Source organism: Jaculus jaculus, chromosome 17 (assembly GCF_020740685.1).
Source record: "Jaculus jaculus isolate mJacJac1 chromosome 17, mJacJac1.mat.Y.cur, whole genome shotgun sequence".
Classification (NCBI taxonomy): Eukaryota; Metazoa; Chordata; class Mammalia; order Rodentia; family Dipodidae; genus Jaculus; species Jaculus jaculus.
Window position 1 is genome coordinate 62,518,673 of NC_059118.1, and position 18,995 is coordinate 62,537,667.

At 44.9% G+C, this 18,995-nt stretch overlaps 1 protein-coding gene across 1 annotated transcript in view; it reads right to left on the reverse strand.

The window, feature by feature from the left end:
* Window positions 1-18,995, reverse strand: part of Bmp6 (bone morphogenetic protein 6) — a 182,852-nt gene that overhangs the window by 30,971 nt on the left and 132,886 nt on the right. The window contains exon 2 of the mRNA XM_004666152.2: window positions 11,753-11,945. Within this exon, the coding sequence (XP_004666209.2) occupies window positions 11,753-11,945 (193 nt within the window). The remainder of the gene's footprint in view (window positions 1-11,752; window positions 11,946-18,995) is intronic.

An 18,995-nucleotide genomic window follows, 5' to 3' on the forward strand; every position in this document is an offset into this window, starting at 1 on the left:
CAATACCTATGTCAGCCAGACACACAGGGGAGCTCACATGTCTGGAGTTTGTCTGCAGCAGCAGGAGGCTCTGGTGCACCCATTGCCCCCTCTCGCTTTGAAATAAATACCTATCATTTTTCAAAAAAACCTAAATTCCAGCACTGGGGAAGCTGAGATCGAAGGATTGCCATGAGTTTGAGGCCAGCCTGGGCTACATAATGAGTTCCAGGTCAGCCTGAGCTAGAGTGAGGTCCTGTCTCAACAATGACAAGTGTAACTGTCTCATCTTCACAGACCAGCAGAAGCTTCTCTACCCCCAGAGCACTGGCACAGCAGACACCAGCAGAGTGGACCTTGTCACGGCTCCGGTGGCCCTTAGGCATGTCAGCTCCTCGTGGTGCCCTGGGAGACAGCCAGTGTCAATTCCAGAGCCGGTCTGCAGACGAGGAAGCAAGGCCCCGGGAGGTTAAACCGCTGCTCCCCACGGTCCTGCAGCCCAGAACGCCGCTCCTCCCGGCAGCCCGCAGTCCTCCTGGGCAGCCTGCAGCAGACTCCCGAGGGGCCTAACACAGACTGCTGACCCTCATCCCCAAACTCTGGGCTCAGCAGGCCTGGGCTGGGGCCTGAGCAAGTGCATTTCGGGCAGGATGGACAGCGAGGTGGATGCTGCTGCTCTGTGAGCACCCATGGGCCGGGCCCAAGCATCAGCTCCCTCCTCATTAAACACGGCAGTGCAGCCTCAGGCCACACCATAGAGGTGACGTGGGAGACCATCCACTCTCAAGATCCCTCCTCCTCCTGAAAGAGCCAAAACCAGGCGGAGGCTGAGCACTAGCACAAGACAGAGAGGAAAGAACTGGCACACCAGGGCCTGAGCCACCGCCATTGAACTCCAGACACGTGTGCCACCCAGTGGGCAGGTATGACCTTGCGCTTGACTCACCTTTGTGTGTCTGGCTAACATGGGATCTGGAGAGTTGAACATGGGTCCTTAGGCTTCACAGGCAAGCATCTTTAACTGCTAAGCCATCTCTCCAGCCCCTTTAGCCACATAACCACATAGCTCTCTTTAACCACATAAAATAAAATCCCCATTTCTTGGAGCTGACTCCAACATGTGCTCATGACAGGCTCAGACTAAAAGCAGAATCCTGCTACCTTTTAAACAGGGCCTGTCTAAAGCTTATCAATTCTAACTTTCCAATTCTACTTCTCCATATCCTTGTCCAATGTGGGGAACTGAAACGGTTCAGATCCTGCTAATTAGATTGAAAAAAAAAAAAGAGTTGCTTCACAAAGTAATCCTAACCACTACCATGGCCTGCCTCCCACAAAGCTAGAAACCCACGAATGAAGATATGCGTAATCAAAGCATCCAACCTCTGTGAATGAATAATGCATAAGGCTTAGTCTGCACAAACACAAACCACTTTCCTATCTCTTTCAAGTGGAGCAAGTGGAAAAAAAGTTCCCAAAGACTAATGTCCTTACCCGCCACCCCTGACTTCTGGTCACCATGAACTGCCATTCTGTTGTGCACAGAGAATTTTAAGTCCTTGCTTCACAAAGTAAAAATACTAGATAAGCTGGGGAACTAGGTTTGGGAACCTCTTGCATTTGGGATTTTATTTTGTATTTCAATTATCACATTCTGGGTACAAGGGATACACACTGACCTGGAAAGATGGAATTAGTTAAATAATCTGGTCTATGGTTTGGTTATATCTCCTTTTCTAGGGCAAGGAACAAATACTAAAAGAAAGACCCACACTGAGGGAGCCAAAGATTATCAAGCCAATGAGTCCCTGAGGATTGTAGCTGCGAGAACCAGATACAAAAAAGACAACCAGGTGAGACTGGACACAGTGATAAGACTGGTTTTTCTTGCCCTAAACAATGATAGTGACCTCCCATCCTGGATTTCTCAAATTTGACCTTCTCTTTAAGAAAAAAGAAAGAAAAAAGAATAGAAAAGAAAAAAAGAAACTGTGTCAGGTATCTGAAAAGATTGAATTTTTATCTGCATGGAAAAATTCAACAGGGTTTCATAGCATCATCAGTCCATTAAAGAGATGTTTATCCTAGACCTTGGAGCTGGACCAATTACTGTGTCCAGATCTTGTTTCTAGAACTCCAGCATTTGGTTAATAATGCAAGCAGCAATGTTTGTGGAGCTCCATCAGAAAAACTTCCAAATGAAAATAATAATAAAAAGATAATAAGTCAAGGGAGACTTACTTAAACTTCTGGCTATGATGCCTTCATCTAATATCACCTCTTTGCCCAAGAAAAATGAGAAAAGAATCATAGTCAAAAGCCCAAGCCTGGGCTGGAGAGATGGCTTAGCGGTTAAGCGCTTGCCTATAAAGCCTAAGGACCCCGGTTCGAGGCTCGGTTCCCCAGGTCCCACGTTAGCCAGATGCACAAGGGGGCGCACGCGTCTGGAGTTCGTTTACAGAGGCTGGAAGCCCTGGCGCGCCCATTCTCTCTCTCTCCCTCTATCTGTCTTTCTCTCTGTGTCTATTGCTCTCAAATAAATAAATAAAAAATTAAAAAAAAAAAAAGCCCAAGCCTGTTTGAAGTCATCTAAGTGCCAGTAGCCAGGCAACACATGATAGGTCATGTCCAAGACCTCAGAGTGGAGAAAGGCACCGAGGTGAGCTGATGTTTGTTGCTCTTGTGTTATTTCAGAGCGCTTGTGAATTCCTGCCACAAAGTGCACACCAAACAGAAGTACCCCAGAGCCTAGTGCACTATCACTGACTAAGGATAATGAGAGTTCAAATAATAATAATAAGGAATTCAAGGACTTGATGGGGGATGGTCCCCAGAGCAGAGAGCCTGCCTAGAAGTGAATATGTAAATGTGAACTCATAAGCATTTGGCTTTACTTTTCAACTTCAAGTTCTGGCTGTCTCAAACAGCAATACTGGCATTTGAGATATTTGCCAAGGATTAAGATCTATATACATGGGACAGGAAGCTTAAAAAGCAGGCAGAAAGAACCCGTTTAGAGGGTTCATAGAAAAGCAGAATTTTTGGCAGTCTCACAGTGCCAGAGGCTGAAAAATGAGAAACCAGGGCCTACCAAGAAAGAGAGCCTGACACTCTCAGCTGAAGTCCTGAGGAGGTTCAAGTGCAGGAGAAAAGGAAAACCAGACGTGGATGAGGCTCAGCAAACCCCGAAGCCCCGCCCCTTCTGGGACAAAGATGGGTGATTGGCCCACAATGACTTCCAGAGGACCACTGAAATCAGTCTGAAAGGAACTAACCACCTCTATAGCTGTTTTCTTAAATAATGAAGAAAATTAATGAAGGACAAGTTGTCAAGAAATGAAATTCCAGGAAATGAAATGAAGTGGAGAAAACAATCAAGGGAATGAAAGGATGATGGAAGCAGACCCAGAGGTGATCGAGATGCTGTCGTTGTCAGGAATGGCTCTGAACCCAGGCTTGTAGAGAGAGAGAGCAATAAATCACAACTCCAGCTAGCTCTAGGGCCTAGAATTTGTTTACCATTTGAAAAATCTCTCTCTCTCTCTCCTGTTTTGGACACAAGCCCAATAGACTGGCCTTTTTATTTATTGTGTGTGTGTGAGAGAGAGAGAGAGAGACAGAGAGAGTGAGAGAGAGCTAGAAAGAACTGGTATCCAGGGCCTCCAGCCACGGCAGTAAAACTCCAGACGCACGGGCTCCCTTGTGCACATGTGTGACCTTGCTCACTTGTGTCGCTGTGTATCTGGTTTACATGGAATCTGGAGAGAGTCAAACATGTGTCCTTAGTTGTTTCAGACAAACACCTTAACCACTAAGCCATCTCTCCAGTCCAGAAAAATCTCTTTTTAAATTCACAGGGAAATGGATGGGTCTGGAAAGGATTATACTAAGTGAGGTAACCCAAGCCCAGAAAGCCAAACATCACATGTTCCCTCTCATGAGTGGATCCTAGGTACAAATGTATAGACTTGTGTGTGAGCTGGAACCAAAAATCAATAGCAGAGGCCCATAAACTAGAAAAAGGCTATAAGGCAGGGAGGAGAGGGAACGTCTTAAGAGCACGGTATTATATATATGTAAGTAGAAGAACAGATTACAGGGAGAGGAAAGGCCTAAGCTAGTTCAGGGGAAAGAGACTGTATAAAAAAAAAAGAAGGGGGGAGGGTCTATGAAAACTCAAGATATTCTGAATAAGACATATGAAAATCTACTTTCTTGAATAACGGCTCATCCAGAAGCCATAGATTGTTACTAGAAAATTTTCTGTCCAGGGATGGGATGCCTTCCAGTGAGTTGTTGGCCAGGGAGGTCCCTGTTGCCTCTAAAATATTACAGGCTATTGCCAAGGCCCTTGGTTTCCCGTGAGAAAGAGATGGTAAGACCCTATTGCTGAAGACTTCACATGCCTGAGCAGCAAAGTCACTGAGAAATCAAGCTGGTGCTGAGCAGAAAACCTTCTCCCTGTAGCCCAGCCAACAGAAAGCTGGGAAAAGCTGCACTGCATGCAGCCTTGTGGGAGACAGAAGTCATGAGCAGCAAAAACAGGGGACACTGGAAGCCTCAAGTTTGGCCAGACAGGCCAAATGACTGAACGAGTGCAATAGTGGCATGTCTGCTCTGGGGAAACCAGCTGCTCTCTAATTGGACTGAAGGCCCACTCTATGGGAGGGAATACATGCCTGGTACTGAAAACCTAATCAAAAGCCTATGACAGGGGAGGTCATGAGCCTTAAGAGTATAAAGCCTGCTCTTGTCTAGTTAAATGCGTATATTATTCTCACCAAATTGTCCTGAAAGCACTACAGTTAATGTCCATACTCATATACTAATGTTACTCTCACTTCTGGTTAGAGAAGCTTCTCTTTTCACACAGTGATAACCACTGGGATGACCCAAAAGGCAACATAGTGCTGAGAAGAAGGGGCGGAGGAGTGTCCAGCATTGGAAGATCTCACACCCTCCAAGGCTCAGGGTCCATTGCGGAAGAGGTGGCAGAAAGAATGTAAGAGCCAAAGGAAGGGTACCGCTCCTTACATACAACTGTATAGACAGAATTTGGCCTCGATATCTGAGACCTCACAGTGCCTAGCAATACCTACACGAGACCCTCATAATAGGAGAAAAAGACGATGACATCAAATTAAAAGAGAGACTAATGGAGAGAGGGAGGGGAGATGACAGAGAGCAGAGTTATGAAGGGGAAAGTGGGGGAGGGAGGGAAATACCATGGTTTGTTGACTGTAAGTATAGAAGTGGTCAATAAAAAATATGTATATACATATATTTAAAAATTTTTATTTTTTGAGAGACAGGCAGAGAGAGAGAAAATGAGCACACCAGGGCCTCCAGCAATTGTAAATGAACTCCAGGCACATGTGCCACCTTGCACATCTAGCTTATGTGGGTCCTGAGAAATCAAACCTGGGTCCTTTGACTTGGCAAGCAAGGGCCTTGACTGCTAATCCATCTCTCCAGCCCTGAAAATCTCTTAATAGACAGTCATTTTAATACTATAAAGGAGAAAATACTATAATCATCCTTAATCATGAAAAATTTCAAAAATATATCAAGTTTTACATCAATTCCTAATTTACAAAACTTTTAGACAATGTAAAAGGTAATTCCATTAGCCCAACCTAGTATCTATAGAAATGTTTACATCAGCCAGGTGTGGTGGCACATGCCTTTAATCCCAGCACTCGGGAGGCAGAGGTAGGAGGATTGCCATAAATTCAAGGCCACTCTGAGATTACACAGTAAATTCTAGGTCAGTCTGAGCTACAGTGAACTTACCTTGAAAAACAAAACAAACAAACAAAAAGAAATGTTTTTATCAATCATATTAAAGGTAAGACATCCCACTCAAGAGATTATAAATCTGAGGGACGGAGAGATGGCCCAGCATCTAAAGACACTTTCTTGGAAACCCTAATGGCTTGGGTTTAATTCTCTAGTACCCACATAAAGCTAGATACAGAAAGTGGTGCATGGAGTTTATTTGCACTGGCAGGAGGCCATGGTGTTCCCATACTCACTTTCTCTTTCTCTCTGTCTGACTCTTTCTCTCTGTCTCTCTCAAATAAGTAAATACTTAAAAGTATAAATTTGAGTGGACTTCAACACTGTACTAGATATTCTAGATAGCACAATATAAAAAGAGAAATTAGAAGAAATAAAAGTGATATTTCTAGATGATATGATTATATTAATAGAAATTCCGTAAGACTATATACGTAAAAATATCAGAATTATCCGGGTGTGGTGGCGCATGCCTTTAATCCCAGCACTCGGGAGGCAGACGTAGGAGGATTGTCATGAGTTCGAGGCCACCCTGAGACTCCATAGTGAATTCCAGGTCAGCCTGGGCTAAAGTGAGACCCTACCTCAAAAAACCAATGTATAGATATAGATATAGATGATATAGATATAGATATAGATATCAGAATTTAGCATATAAATTTTCAAGGTAACTGGATACAAGATCAATATACAAAAACTATTTGTATTTCTGCATGTGTGGATAAACCAGCTAGACACAAAATAAAAAAATAAGTAAAAAAAAAAAATTAAAAAAAAAATAAGTAACACCACTTATAATAACATCAAAACTTCAATATCCAAAATTAATCTAGTAAATAAGTACCATACTCTTAAACACTACACTCAATACTGACACCATGCAAATCCTTCCCAAATTGATCTCTATATTTAATGTAATACAATTTTGTTTTTGAAGGAGAGTCTTGTTCTACCCCAGGATGACCTGTAATTCATTATATAGTCTTGAACTCACAGCCATCCTCCTACCTCTGCCTCCCAAGTGCTGGGATTAAAGTTTTTTGAGAGACATGTTTAGTATATGAATCATGGTTCTGTTTGGTCATGTCTCTCTTACAATTTCTGGTTGGATTTCAGGGAAATCTCTTTGACTTGTATGAATATAAAATTTAGTTAAGAACAGGAAAGGGATAATCAAATAAGACCTGAAGCTAATAAAACATTCTGTTAAATATATATTTTGTACTTACTTATTTGCTAACAGAGAGAGGGAAGATGAATATGGGTGAATCAGGGCCTCTGGCTACTGCCAACTCCAGATGCATGTGCCACTTTGTACATCTGGCTTTACATGCAGACTGGGGAATCAAACCCAGGTTGGGCATCCTTAACTGCAGAACCATCTCCTCAGCCCCCAAATAACTTCTTTAAAGGCCTAAAAATTGCTGGATTAATCAAAAATATTGCTACGGTTCCAGTGTGAAATGTCCCCTGCAGGTTTACGTATTTTAATACTTGGTTCCCTGCTGGTGGTACTGTTTGGGGGTGTTAAGGAACCTTTAGGAGGTAAGGCCTGGCACGTGGAAGTATGCCCCTGGGGATGGGCTCATGGGGCACAGCTGGCTCGGGCTCCTGGTGGTCCCTCTCTCTTCTTCCAGATCTGTGGAGGTGTAAATAGTTGTGCCTCAATTCTGCCACGGGTGGGATCGAGCTGGCACGCCTCCCCTGCCATGAGGCCGTGAGCCAGGATGAGTCCAAGCTCTTCTAAGTTTCTTCTTGCCAAGTATCCGGTCACAGTGATGAGAAAAGAATCAACAATAAGTCTTGAGTGCATGTGAAAAGCTCTAACGCACCACCATGCTGCTCTTCAAGGCCAAAGGAATTCAGGACAACCTGCCCTCCCACCAGGAAGTCACAGTTCACGGTTAAGTTTTTATTTATCATTATCATTGTCCTTATTATTAGTTTGGTTTTTTTGTTTTGTTTTGTTTTGTTTTTCAAGGTACGGTCTCACTCTAGTTCAGGCTGACCTGGAATTCACTGTGTAGTCTCAGGGTGCCTTCGAACTCACAACGATCCTCCTACCTCTGTCTCCCGAGTGCTGGGGTTAAAGGCGTGCGCCACCACACCTGGCAGTTAGTTTGGTCTTTTTAAGGTACAGTCTCACTCTAGCCCAGGCTGACCTGGAATTCACTATATAGCCTCAGGGTGACCTCGAACTCACTGTAATCCTACTTCTGCCTCCTGAGTGCTGGGATTAAAGGCGTGCGCCACTATGCCCAGCTAAAATTTCATTTTTAAAAAGAAATAGAGGTTTGCGGAGATGGCTGGATGGATAAAACGCCTTCCACACAAGCATGGGTGCCTGAGTTGGATCCCGTGTACCTACACAAGAGGTGGACTCTGCAGGGGCACCTGTGACCCCACTGTGCCTGTGGGGAGAAGGCCTCGGGGGTCAGCTGCCTGGGGAGACCCCACCTCACACAAAGCGAAGGCCTCCCTTCCCATGTGACTCACACCTAGAACCCACAGAGATACCCCCACTACAAGCTGTGGTGGTTCCAGACCTTTCCATGACTTCTGTTGTGTCTCGGGGCACACACACACACACATTCTCTCTCTCTCAGGCTTTGAATCAAACCCTGTGCTCTCTGATCTTGGTGAACCCCGTCTGTTTGATTAACAGCTCCTTCTGCTTTCAGCTTACCTGCTCCAGCGGTTGAGCAGCCACACAAACGTGCTTGGGCAGTGTGTGGCACAGTCTAGCTGCCGAGAACCTGCCCTGGCCCTCCCGGCTCAGGTTTCCCAGCAGTCTCTTATACGGGAAGGCCCAAGCCCGCGTGTCCTCTGCCCTCAGCTGAGGATGCCATTCTGCACATAACAACCTGCCTTTCTGCCTTTCTCACAGAGGCCAACTATTTTGCAACACAAACATTTGTGCAATTAAGCGAAAATAGCAAATGCTACAAAAATTCACTTAAGCCCAGATTAGACAACTAAGTTTTTCCTCTATGCCTGGAGAAGGGTTTTCAGCCAAGACACCCCAAGACGGTGCAGATGGGGAGGTCAGTCCTTCTGCAGAAGGAGTCCCGCAGCTCAGTCTGGAGGCCCGAGAAGAGCATTTGGAAAGCCGCAGGAGGCCTGGGCTCCTGGCCCACAGATAAGAACCTGGAGCCCTTCGTAAGCGTGAGAGCCCCTCCATTCTCCCAGCATTCTCCTTTTCCTACGTACAAGAATCAAACACATCCAACTGTCAAATGCTCCCATCGTGGAAAGCCATGAGCCGACAGCTCCCTCTGCTTTGGCAGAGGGCCATAAAAGGTTGGGACCACGCAGGATTTTTGTTTTCCAAACTCACTGCTGGCCCTCAGGAAGTAAGTCACCACTACCCTGAGTGCAAGGCAGCTGTTCATTTTTGGCGGGAGTTCAGTATAAATCTCACAAGGTTCTGCTAGCTTTCACTTTAAAAAAAATAATTTTGAAAAATTCCGTACTCACTATGCTCCCAGCCTTGTGTTTTTACTATAACACTTTTCCTGAAGGAGAGGAAAAACCATGTATTCCAAACAAACTGCTCAGCCAGAAAGGTACACACAAATTATTTCCACCAGAGAAATAGAATGGAATAAGTAAATGAGCAGACTGAAGAGTCAATTGCTACCTGCAAGGAAAAAAAACAAAAAACAGGAATCCAATTTCTCCAAGTATCAAAAGATGACTACAGCAAATGCTCTGACCTCCAAAGCAGGCCCTGCATACCAAAGCCATTGGAAAATACTCATATTTAAGAATAAAGTCAGGCATCCGAAAACTTCCTTCTTGCTATGAAATTTTGGTGCCTTATAACCGTGCCTCGGTGGCTGTAATTTACTCATCATTTTCTGCTGCAGCTAAGGTCACCTGCCATTCTTCTTCCAGTTCGTGATCGTCATTGATCTCAGTGTGCCTGTGGAGACAGCCCACACACAGATGGCTGTATGCAAAAGAAACCAACATCATTCCTACACCTTTGGAAATGCCTGGCAAGTCAACAGACTTCCAAGGCCAGAAGGAGAATCTGGACATGGTTCCCTGGGACCAAAGGCGACAGCTGGTTGGGGTGCTGCAATCCCGCAATCCCACCCCACCAGGAGCGGAGGCAGGAGGACCACAAGTCTGAAGGTAGTCTGGCTTCATAGCAAGACTGCGTTTCTAAAAAGTCAAGCAATAGTAAAAAACAGGGGCTGGAGAGGTGGCTTAGCAGTTAACGCACATGCCTGTGAAACCTAAAGACCCAGGTTCAATTCTACAGGTCCCACGTAAGGCAGATGCACAAGGTGGCACATGCATCTGGAGTTCGTTTGCAGTGGCTAGAGGCCCTGGTGTGCCCATTCTCACTCCCTCTCTCCCTCTTTCTGTCTCTAATAAATAAATAAAAATAAAATCTGTTTTTAAAAAATCAAAAAGCAGGCTAGAGATGGTTTAGTGGTTAAGTCACTAGCCTGCCAAGCTAAAGGACCTGGGTTTGATTCCCAGGACCCACATAAGCCAGATGCACAAGGTGGCACATGCACCTGGAATTTGTTTGCGGCAACTAAAGGCCCTGCCATGCCCATTCTCTCTCTCTCTCTCTGCCTCTTTTTCTCTCACGTATAAATAAAATTTAAAAATATTTTTAAAAAAGCAAAGATGAGAAGTCCTTATGAGTCTGTTAGTGTGGGGTCCCCTCCCCTATACATCCTCGTCCTTTCATTCTCATTACAGTCTGTAGGTGTGGGGTCCTCTCCTCTGTTTGTGCTCTTCTTTGCAATTCTTATCTTTGTATGGACTATATAATTGCCATAGACATTAGCATCTTTTTATTTTTATTTTTTGGTTTTTTGAGGTAGGGTCTCACTCCGGTCCAGGCTGACCTGGACTTCACTATATAGTCTCAGGGTGGCCTCGAACTCACGGCAATCCCCCTACCTCTGCCTCCCGAGTGCTGGGATGAAAGGCATGCACCACCACGCCCGGCTTGACATTAGCATCTTAATTGGCACCTTGTAAACTTCAGGGGTGCTAATCTATGTATCACATGTTCCACGCTCAGTGAATCACATACTTTTTTTTTTTTTTTTTTTTTTTTTTTGGTTTTTCGGTTTTCCAAGGTAGGGTCTCACTCTAGCCCAGGCTGACCTGGAATTCACTATGGAGTCTCAGGGTGGCCTCAAACTCACGGCAATCCTCCTACCTCTGCCTCCCGAATGCTGGGATTAAAGGCGTGTGCCACCACGCCCAGCTGAATCACATACTAAACTGACCCCTATGTACTAAGCAAACTTCAAAGTGCTTGGCTTCCTTTGTGCGCGTGACCGATTTGAGCTGACCACTGCACTATTTCGCCCCTCCCCTTTCCAGCTTCCGGAAGCGCTTCATGGGAACTTTTTCTTTATTGCTAGTCAGCCCCATGGACATATTTTATTGTAACTTTTTTTTTTTCTAAAACAGCCTAGAAATGATTTTAGAAAAGAAGACTAATATAGCCATATGAAAGAAAAAAGGCAATCTATCATTCCTTTGTATCCAAATGGTAACACAGACACACGTGTACTCAAGGGTAATCATGTGTATGCATACAGTATATACACACATGTATAACTTTGTAGTCATGTGAATTAGAATCACTTATAACTATCATTCTATAATTTTAATGCGTGTGTCAATTTTAGCCACCCTCCACCATCATTGAAACTGGGAACCAAACAATAGTAGAATACAGTTTATCCCCATAAACCAGAGCCACTGATCACAAAAGAAGCTCGATAAGAACCATTAGGAAAAGATGCCTATTTGGAAAACCAACTTAACAGCCGAAGGTCTTGCCGGCTGCAGGGCGCTCTGGAACACCCAGCTGCCACAAGCTAAGGGCCGCCCTGAATTCTAGTCACTTTCTAGAGAGACGTGGGGTCATGTGAGGAGACAGGGTGGGAAGTGGGCCCAGCCCCACCTCGTGGGCTTCCTTGAGCCTTCATACCTGTGCTGGTGCTCCTGTAAGACTTGATAAATGCTGATAAGAAAAGTTTGGTTTTTAAAACTGCCCACAACACAGTCCTTGTAGATGCGGAACTCTGCAGCCGTCACCGCCTCACCCTCAGGAATCTGGGATAAGTTGAACTTGAACTCTCTGTGGTGTCGCTGGCGAGGGGAGAGCTCCTTGTCGTGCTCCACTATGGGATCAAACAAGAGAGAGTGACAGCTATTGTTACTTGACTAAGCGCCACGGAACATCCCCCGCTTCAGTTCACAAGGTCACCAGGTGCCAGGGGGGGACCCGCGGCGGGGCCCTCCGTGCCACTCGGGAGGCTGCGGGGCTTTGGGCTGCGCTCTTTCAATACTGTACTTTCCACACACTCAGCCCAAGGGAAAGAAAGAAAGTGTGGAGAAAGACGAGACAGAGGACGAGGGAAGGGTAGGAACCCACGTCCTGGCCCCGTGCCCTCCTGACCAATCCCAGCCCCATGGCCCAGCGCTGCTCTCCTGCCCTCCGCTTTCTTCACGGGCTATGGGTCACCCTCTGCAGCCGACATGACCATGGGTGGCCGGGAGCTGAGCTTGGGTGGGGGCAACCTGAGGGGGGACAGTGCATTTTCCCTGTGTCTGAAGTCCCAAGGGTCCCCAAAGTTTGTTTATTGTTCACTGGAAATTCCTGTTGAGGAATGCAGGGGAAGGCCTCACAGAATGCGGAAACCCCCTTGCTGGACTAAGGGGAGGGGTCCCCTGTGCCAGGAGTTGCTGGAGTCTCATTCAACCTGCCCAAGCCGGCGAGAGAGCACGTGTGAAGAAATCACCATCAGTGTCATGTGCTATTTTATAATGGTTTACATTGAAGAGAAAATTTGGGAAAGGATGTGGTCAAAATGTTTTTTCCTTAAAATATGAAAGGAACCTGGTTCCTATCTGCAGATACATGGATAAAGAGAATGAGGATATATGCAAATACAATACGTTTTAGTTTTAAAAATCAATGTCTGCTGTCTGTTAACGTGGGCGGAGCACGAAGACAGCATCGGAAGTGCTGCGCCAGTACAGAAAGACAAGCACCGCCCATCCCACCTGTTTCTGGAAGCAGGGAGTAGAACATCGCCTGGCTGCCGGGGGCGGGGGCAGGGCGGAGGGGATTGGAAGAGCTAGTGGAAGTGTGAAGGTTCCAGTCTGCAGAAAGAACTCACTCTACAGAGCTGATGCTGGACAGCGTGGAGACCAACTGATTACCCTGATGGACAGTGTGGAGACTGAATGAAACACACTCAGGACACTGTAAATGTTTTTGCTTCCCATCCCTGAAATTAAAACGAAAAAAAAAAGCAAAGAAAATGTGGCAGTCTATCAGCTCAGCAATGGCCACTACTTTACAATGGACTGGGAGATGGCAACTGCTGTACCCTTCCGTGTAGATAATTTTCATTCGTCAATTACATCACTAAAAAAGCCAATAAATTGAGCCAGGCGTGGGGACCCACGCCTTTAATCCCAACACCTGGGAGGCAGAGGAAGTTGGATTGCCATGAGTTCAAGGCCACCCTGGGTCTTGAGAATTCCAGGTTAGCCTGGGCTAGAGCAAGACCCTATTCTGAAAACAAAAACAAAAGCCAATATTTTTTTTTTCAACAAAATCTCTTTTCTACATGAAGATAATGTATGAAAATTCATAATTGCTGATTCTCATGTTTGGAGTCAGCTTTCAATTTGTTATATACAGTACTATGTGAGAGAGATTAAATCAAACCCCAGATGCTTAACTCACAGTTACTGTATGGAAAGAAAACAGGTGGGGTTCTGCTTCCACCCAAACCCCTGACCTTTTCCCCCAAATGAACAAACTCTTCTGTCCTGCTGCTATTGGGGTTTTGTATTTGTTGTTATTTGGGGGATTCGGAGACAGGAACTTGCGATGTAGTCCAGGCTGACCTTGAACCTCCAGCAGTCCCTCTTGTGCCTCCCGAATGTGGGGTGACAGGTGCACCCCATCATCCCTAACCCTGTTTGTTTTTCCTGATGGTAACCCCAAAGAGACTTCACAAGCAGGTTAATCGTCCATCACAGTTTTCTTGGGTTTAAAACAAAACTCAAACTACCCCTTTAACTTCCCAGTTCTTCCCACACGCATTGGTTTCTATGGTCACCAGGAAAAACTTATAGTGTCTCACCCTAGCTCAGGCTGACCTGGAATTCACTATGTAGTCTCATGGTGGCCTCGAACTCATGGTAATCCTCCTATCTCTGCCTCCTAAATGCTGGGATTAAAGGCATGGGATTTAGCACTTAAAAAAAAAAAAAAAAAGAAAGAAAGCCCAATAACTCTAGAACAGCAGTCCTGAATGACACTCACAGAGTTAAACCATCTACGATCCAAGGTTTTCACTAAAGAACTCCCAAAATTGCTGGGCAATTATGTAACAAATATTCTATATTTGAGCAGTTTCCTTTTTCTAAGTTTTAAGGCTCAAAAGGGATAAGCTTTGGCTGAGGTAAAAGCTTCAATGTGAATAAAATGGCTCAGGCAGAAAGAAAACCATAGTTTGGCCCAAGAAGACCATGGATTTACTAACGACTGACTGTGAATAAGAAGCGACATTGTTGCAGAGTTCACCCAAGGACGCCCGCAGAGGAGGCCGATCGCTTTCCCTATGACCGATCTGCCTTCTAAGTTTGCCACATTATCGACGTTCATCAAAAATGACCCCTTGGCGTGTGCGTAATCACATTAGTATATCTTTGTATTGTGTTAGAAATTTTGAGTTCCAAAACTGCAGTTTGGGTCAATCACTTGGAGTATCATAAAACATTTTTCAATGAATTCTGGCTTGGGATTCGAAAAGAATCACAACAATTTCTGAAATGGCCCTGAATGCACTTCTGCTGCCATTTTGTGCTATGTATTTATGGAAGGTGGTATTGTCAACATTGACAATTATAAAATCGAAATACTGATCAAACCTGAAAAACATTAAAAGTACTGTGTCCTGCAATATCAGATATTCAGCCAAGACCTGTTCTTTATGTAAAAATAAGCAAGCACCACCATCTCTTAGTATGAAAATTTACTTTCATTTTTAACTAATGGCAAAAATCATATGTATAGCAAATAACTACTTTAAGATAAATGCATTTGGGATGGAGAGGTGGCTCAGTGGTTAAGGCACTTGCCTGCAAAGCCTAAGGACCCATGTTCTACTCTCAAGGTCCCACATAAGCCAGACACAAGGTCGCACACACACACTAGGTGGTGCATCTGGAGTTCAGTTGCAGCTGGAGACCCTGGCATGCCAATTTTCTCTCTCACTCACTCACTCTTGCTCTCTCACACACAAAAAAGGCCAGTCTGTTGGGCTTGCCTCAAAAAAATAAAAGTATATGCCTTTATGATTTATTATCAGTAAAAAAAATGAATCTAATCTGATTTCCCATAGAGATTCCTACCTCAGCCTCCGGAGTGCTGGGATTAAAGGCATGCATCATCACACCTGGCTAGAGAAAACGTGGTCATTTGTCTTTGGTGAGGAGCACCACCCCCAGTCTGTCCCCCACTCCCGTCCCAGCTGGCTCTGTAACTTGTTGGGACCATGGAATACTGGAGCCAGGAAGTGGAAGGACTTCCTAGGCTGTTATAAGCATTAAAGGTCCACATGTGGTTGCCTCAGAAAAGATAGGTACTATGTATGAAGTCCGATTCCCAATCCTTTAATTCCAGCACTCAGGTAGACTGAGGTAGGAGGATCAAAGAGGGTTCCAGGTTAGCCTGGGCTACATGAGACCCTGCCTTGGAAGAGACAGAGAGAGGAGGGAGGGAGGGAGGAAGGAGGGAAGGAAGGAAGGGAGAGAAGGAGAAAGAAATTGAATCTGGCACCCAGAAACCTCCATGTGGCAAGCAAGCCCAAACTAGAACAGTGGAAAGAGAAGCGAAAGGGAGTGTCAAAGATGGAGAAATAGAGAGAAGGAGGGAGAGGAAGAGGAAGATTGTACAATCAGTTCTCAACTATGTCAGTTAAGGTACTAGTCCTAGTGTTATGAAAAAGGCCATATTATTCACTCATGTGTTCTTTTGTTCATTCATTTTTGTTTGTTTGCTTGAGACAGGGTCTTATGTAGCTCAGGATGGCCTAGAACTCCTGATCTTCCTGCCTCTACCTACCAAGTACTGGGATTACAAGAGTGCACCAGCACACCCATCAAAGGAAGCCTCCTGGATGTCCAATTGCTTGTAGCTTTGGATGGCTCCAGCCCCAGCCACTGTCTGACTATAATTTTTAAATTTTAATTAATTTATGTTTTGAGAGGAAGAGAGAGAAGAGGAGGAGAGAGGCAGAGAGAGAGAATGGGTGCACCAGGAACTTCAGCCTACTGCGAACGAACTCCAGACACATGCGCCCCTTGAGGCTCATGTGCGACATTGCACATTTGCATCGCTGTGTGTCTGGCTACATGGGACCTGGAGATTTGAAGATGAGTTTTTAGGCTTTGCAGGCAAGTGCCTTAAGCACTAAGCCATCTCTCCAGGCCATAATATAATCTTTTGAGAGACCTTGAACAAAAAGCATCTTGTTGAGCCCTGTCATTTTTCAGGGCTAGGAGAGGATAAAGCATCACTGTTTTTGGCCACTACATTTAGGAGAGTTGTTTCACAGTAACAAGTAACACCCACAAGAAAAGGAGAGAGGACAAAAGAAGCTAAGAGAGGAAGAAATGAGATGGAGAATGTGACCATGCTAGGAGGGGTGAGGTGGTCATGTTTACAGATAAAGACTATCCAGTATCAGGAAGAATCCGGAGCCAGGTACACAGGTGCACACCTGTGACAGCATTAGTCAGGAGAAGAAGTGCAGGCTGGAGTGTCATGAGTTCAAGAACATGGAGGACTAAGACCTTATCTCAAAAAATGAAAGAAGAGTGAAAAATTTTGGCAAATACAGATCAATATAAAAAGATAAAGATCCTAAATTGAGAAAACAAGCATGGTCCAAAGTTTACTTTATTCCAATGTGAATCACCACCCCTTGCCTGATAGGGGCATTTTTCCATTTCTCCTCTATTAAGACAGCACTGTTTTGAAGCACTCTGAGCATTCTTTTCTTCTATCCTTTTTGGAGGAGAATCATGGTCTCTACAGCCCCATGAAGCTCTCACTACTTCCCACATCCTTCAGCCAATTCCTTCCCCTTTTCTGGCCTTCTCCCATACCTGGCTCCAGCAGAGCCACCTGTCCCTTCCCAGGATGTTCAGCTGCCATCACTGAAGTTGTGCATGGAGTTCCTTATTTCTGTCCTATGTTTTTCTGCCTAAAATTTATTTATACAATTTATACAACCTGCTAATGACTCACAGGGAAATGCGGCATAAACACAACCAGGTCACTGCTTCCGCGTGAGTCCGAAGACCGTAGGTGGAAGAGTCTTCGGTGTGAGTGCAAAGTGTCCTTCCATCGACTCGAAGGTTGGAACACTTGGTCTTTAGCTAATGGTGGTGTTTCAGAAGGTTATGGAAACTTGAGGAGGAATCTCTCAGGAGGAAGTGGGTCATTTGGAGCCTTGGGTTTTTATAGCTCAGCCCCACTTCCCTCTGGTCTCTGTTTCAGGCCTGCTGATGGAGGGACAGCTGCCTCAGTCTTACTGCCATGGCTACCGTATCAAGAACTGTGATCCTCCTTAAACTGTGAGCCGAAAGAAACCCTTCCTTACGTCTGGTAGTTTGTTACAACAACAAGAACTAAGACAACTAGTAACCTCCTAGTGAACTGGCCTTTCAGGCAGTATGCTTCTGGACTCTTCAAGTGTGGGGCCATTTGGAAACGGGAAGGACAAGGACCCATCCTATTCCTCTAGCGTGGGTCCTTCCGTGGCCATCTGTGAGTGACAGTTAAGTAGTAGAGAGCTGATGAAGTACCACACTGCCACACTGCTTTGACAACTCAGCTTGCTTTTTTAAAAAACAAATATTTATTATTAGTTGAGAGAGAGGAAGAGGCAGATAGATGGAGTGGGCATTCCAGGGCCTTCAGCCACCGCAAATCAACACCAGATGCATGGGCCACCTTGTACATCTGGCTCACATCCTGGGGAATCGAACCTGGGCCTTCAGGAAAGTATCATAACTGCTAAGCCATCTCTTCAGTTCAGTTTCCTTTTTTATTTATATGATGCTGAAGATATATTAAAATTTCAGTATTATATGGGAATAGCCTTCTGAAGATTATGTGAGACCATCTATACAAAATAGCCACTGGCATAGCCTAAATGCACTGACTTCAGCTATTGTCTGAGAACCCAGCCTCTGACTGGAGAATATGGCATTGCTGAGTAACTCAATATTACTTGGGCTGCAGAGATGGCTCAGAGGTTAAGGCAATTGCTTGCAAAGCCTGATGGCCTGGGTTCAATTTTCCAGATGTACAAAATGGCACATGGATCTTGAGTTTGTTTGCAGAGACAAAAAGTCCTGGTGTAACTATTTCCTCTCTCTCTTTCTGCTTATAAATAAATAATAATAAATTTAAAAAAGAAAAAAATACTTATGCACTTCTAGGTCCTGTCAATGAACACTTCCCCTGCGCCTGCTTGTCATTTGGAATGATGTGTTCTGCAAGAAGGGCACCTGGGCAATGCTCGCCATCCTTGCGTTAGCTTCCGAGAACAGTGCTGCACTCTCTGAGGCATCAGCCCAGGAACTTCTCACTTCAAGGACCAGTTTAAATGTTTTTGTTTTTACCGGTAACAGCCTTGTGCAAGGTCACCTATTTTTTCTGTTTGCCCTTTGCAAGGTCAATGAAAACAAAGCAAGACATCACATTCTTTCAGCTGTGATTCCTTTTCTAAACATCCTTTTGACACAAATAAAACAGAAAAGATGCAATTATACAATGCAATCTTATCCTTTAAACAGAATAAATCTGGCTTTATGAAACTCACTTTATTTTCTCCTTCTGCCTTATATTCTACCTATTCAAGGTGCAGACCAACCCTGGATTTCTGGCCAACATGTAGGACCACTGCCCTAAGAAACAGAAGCTCCTGGTTTTCGATGACAAGGATACATTTTCACAAATGCACAAAAGTGTGCAGGTGGCTTGTGGAGGTGAGCAAGCAGAAAACTAACGAAGCATCGAGAATGCAAACGCAGGGAGGAGGTTTTGTGCTCAGCACCAGCTTGATTTCTCAGTGACTTTGTGGCTCAGGCAGGTGAAGTCTTCAGCAATAGAGCCTACAGAAGAATGTCCACCCAGC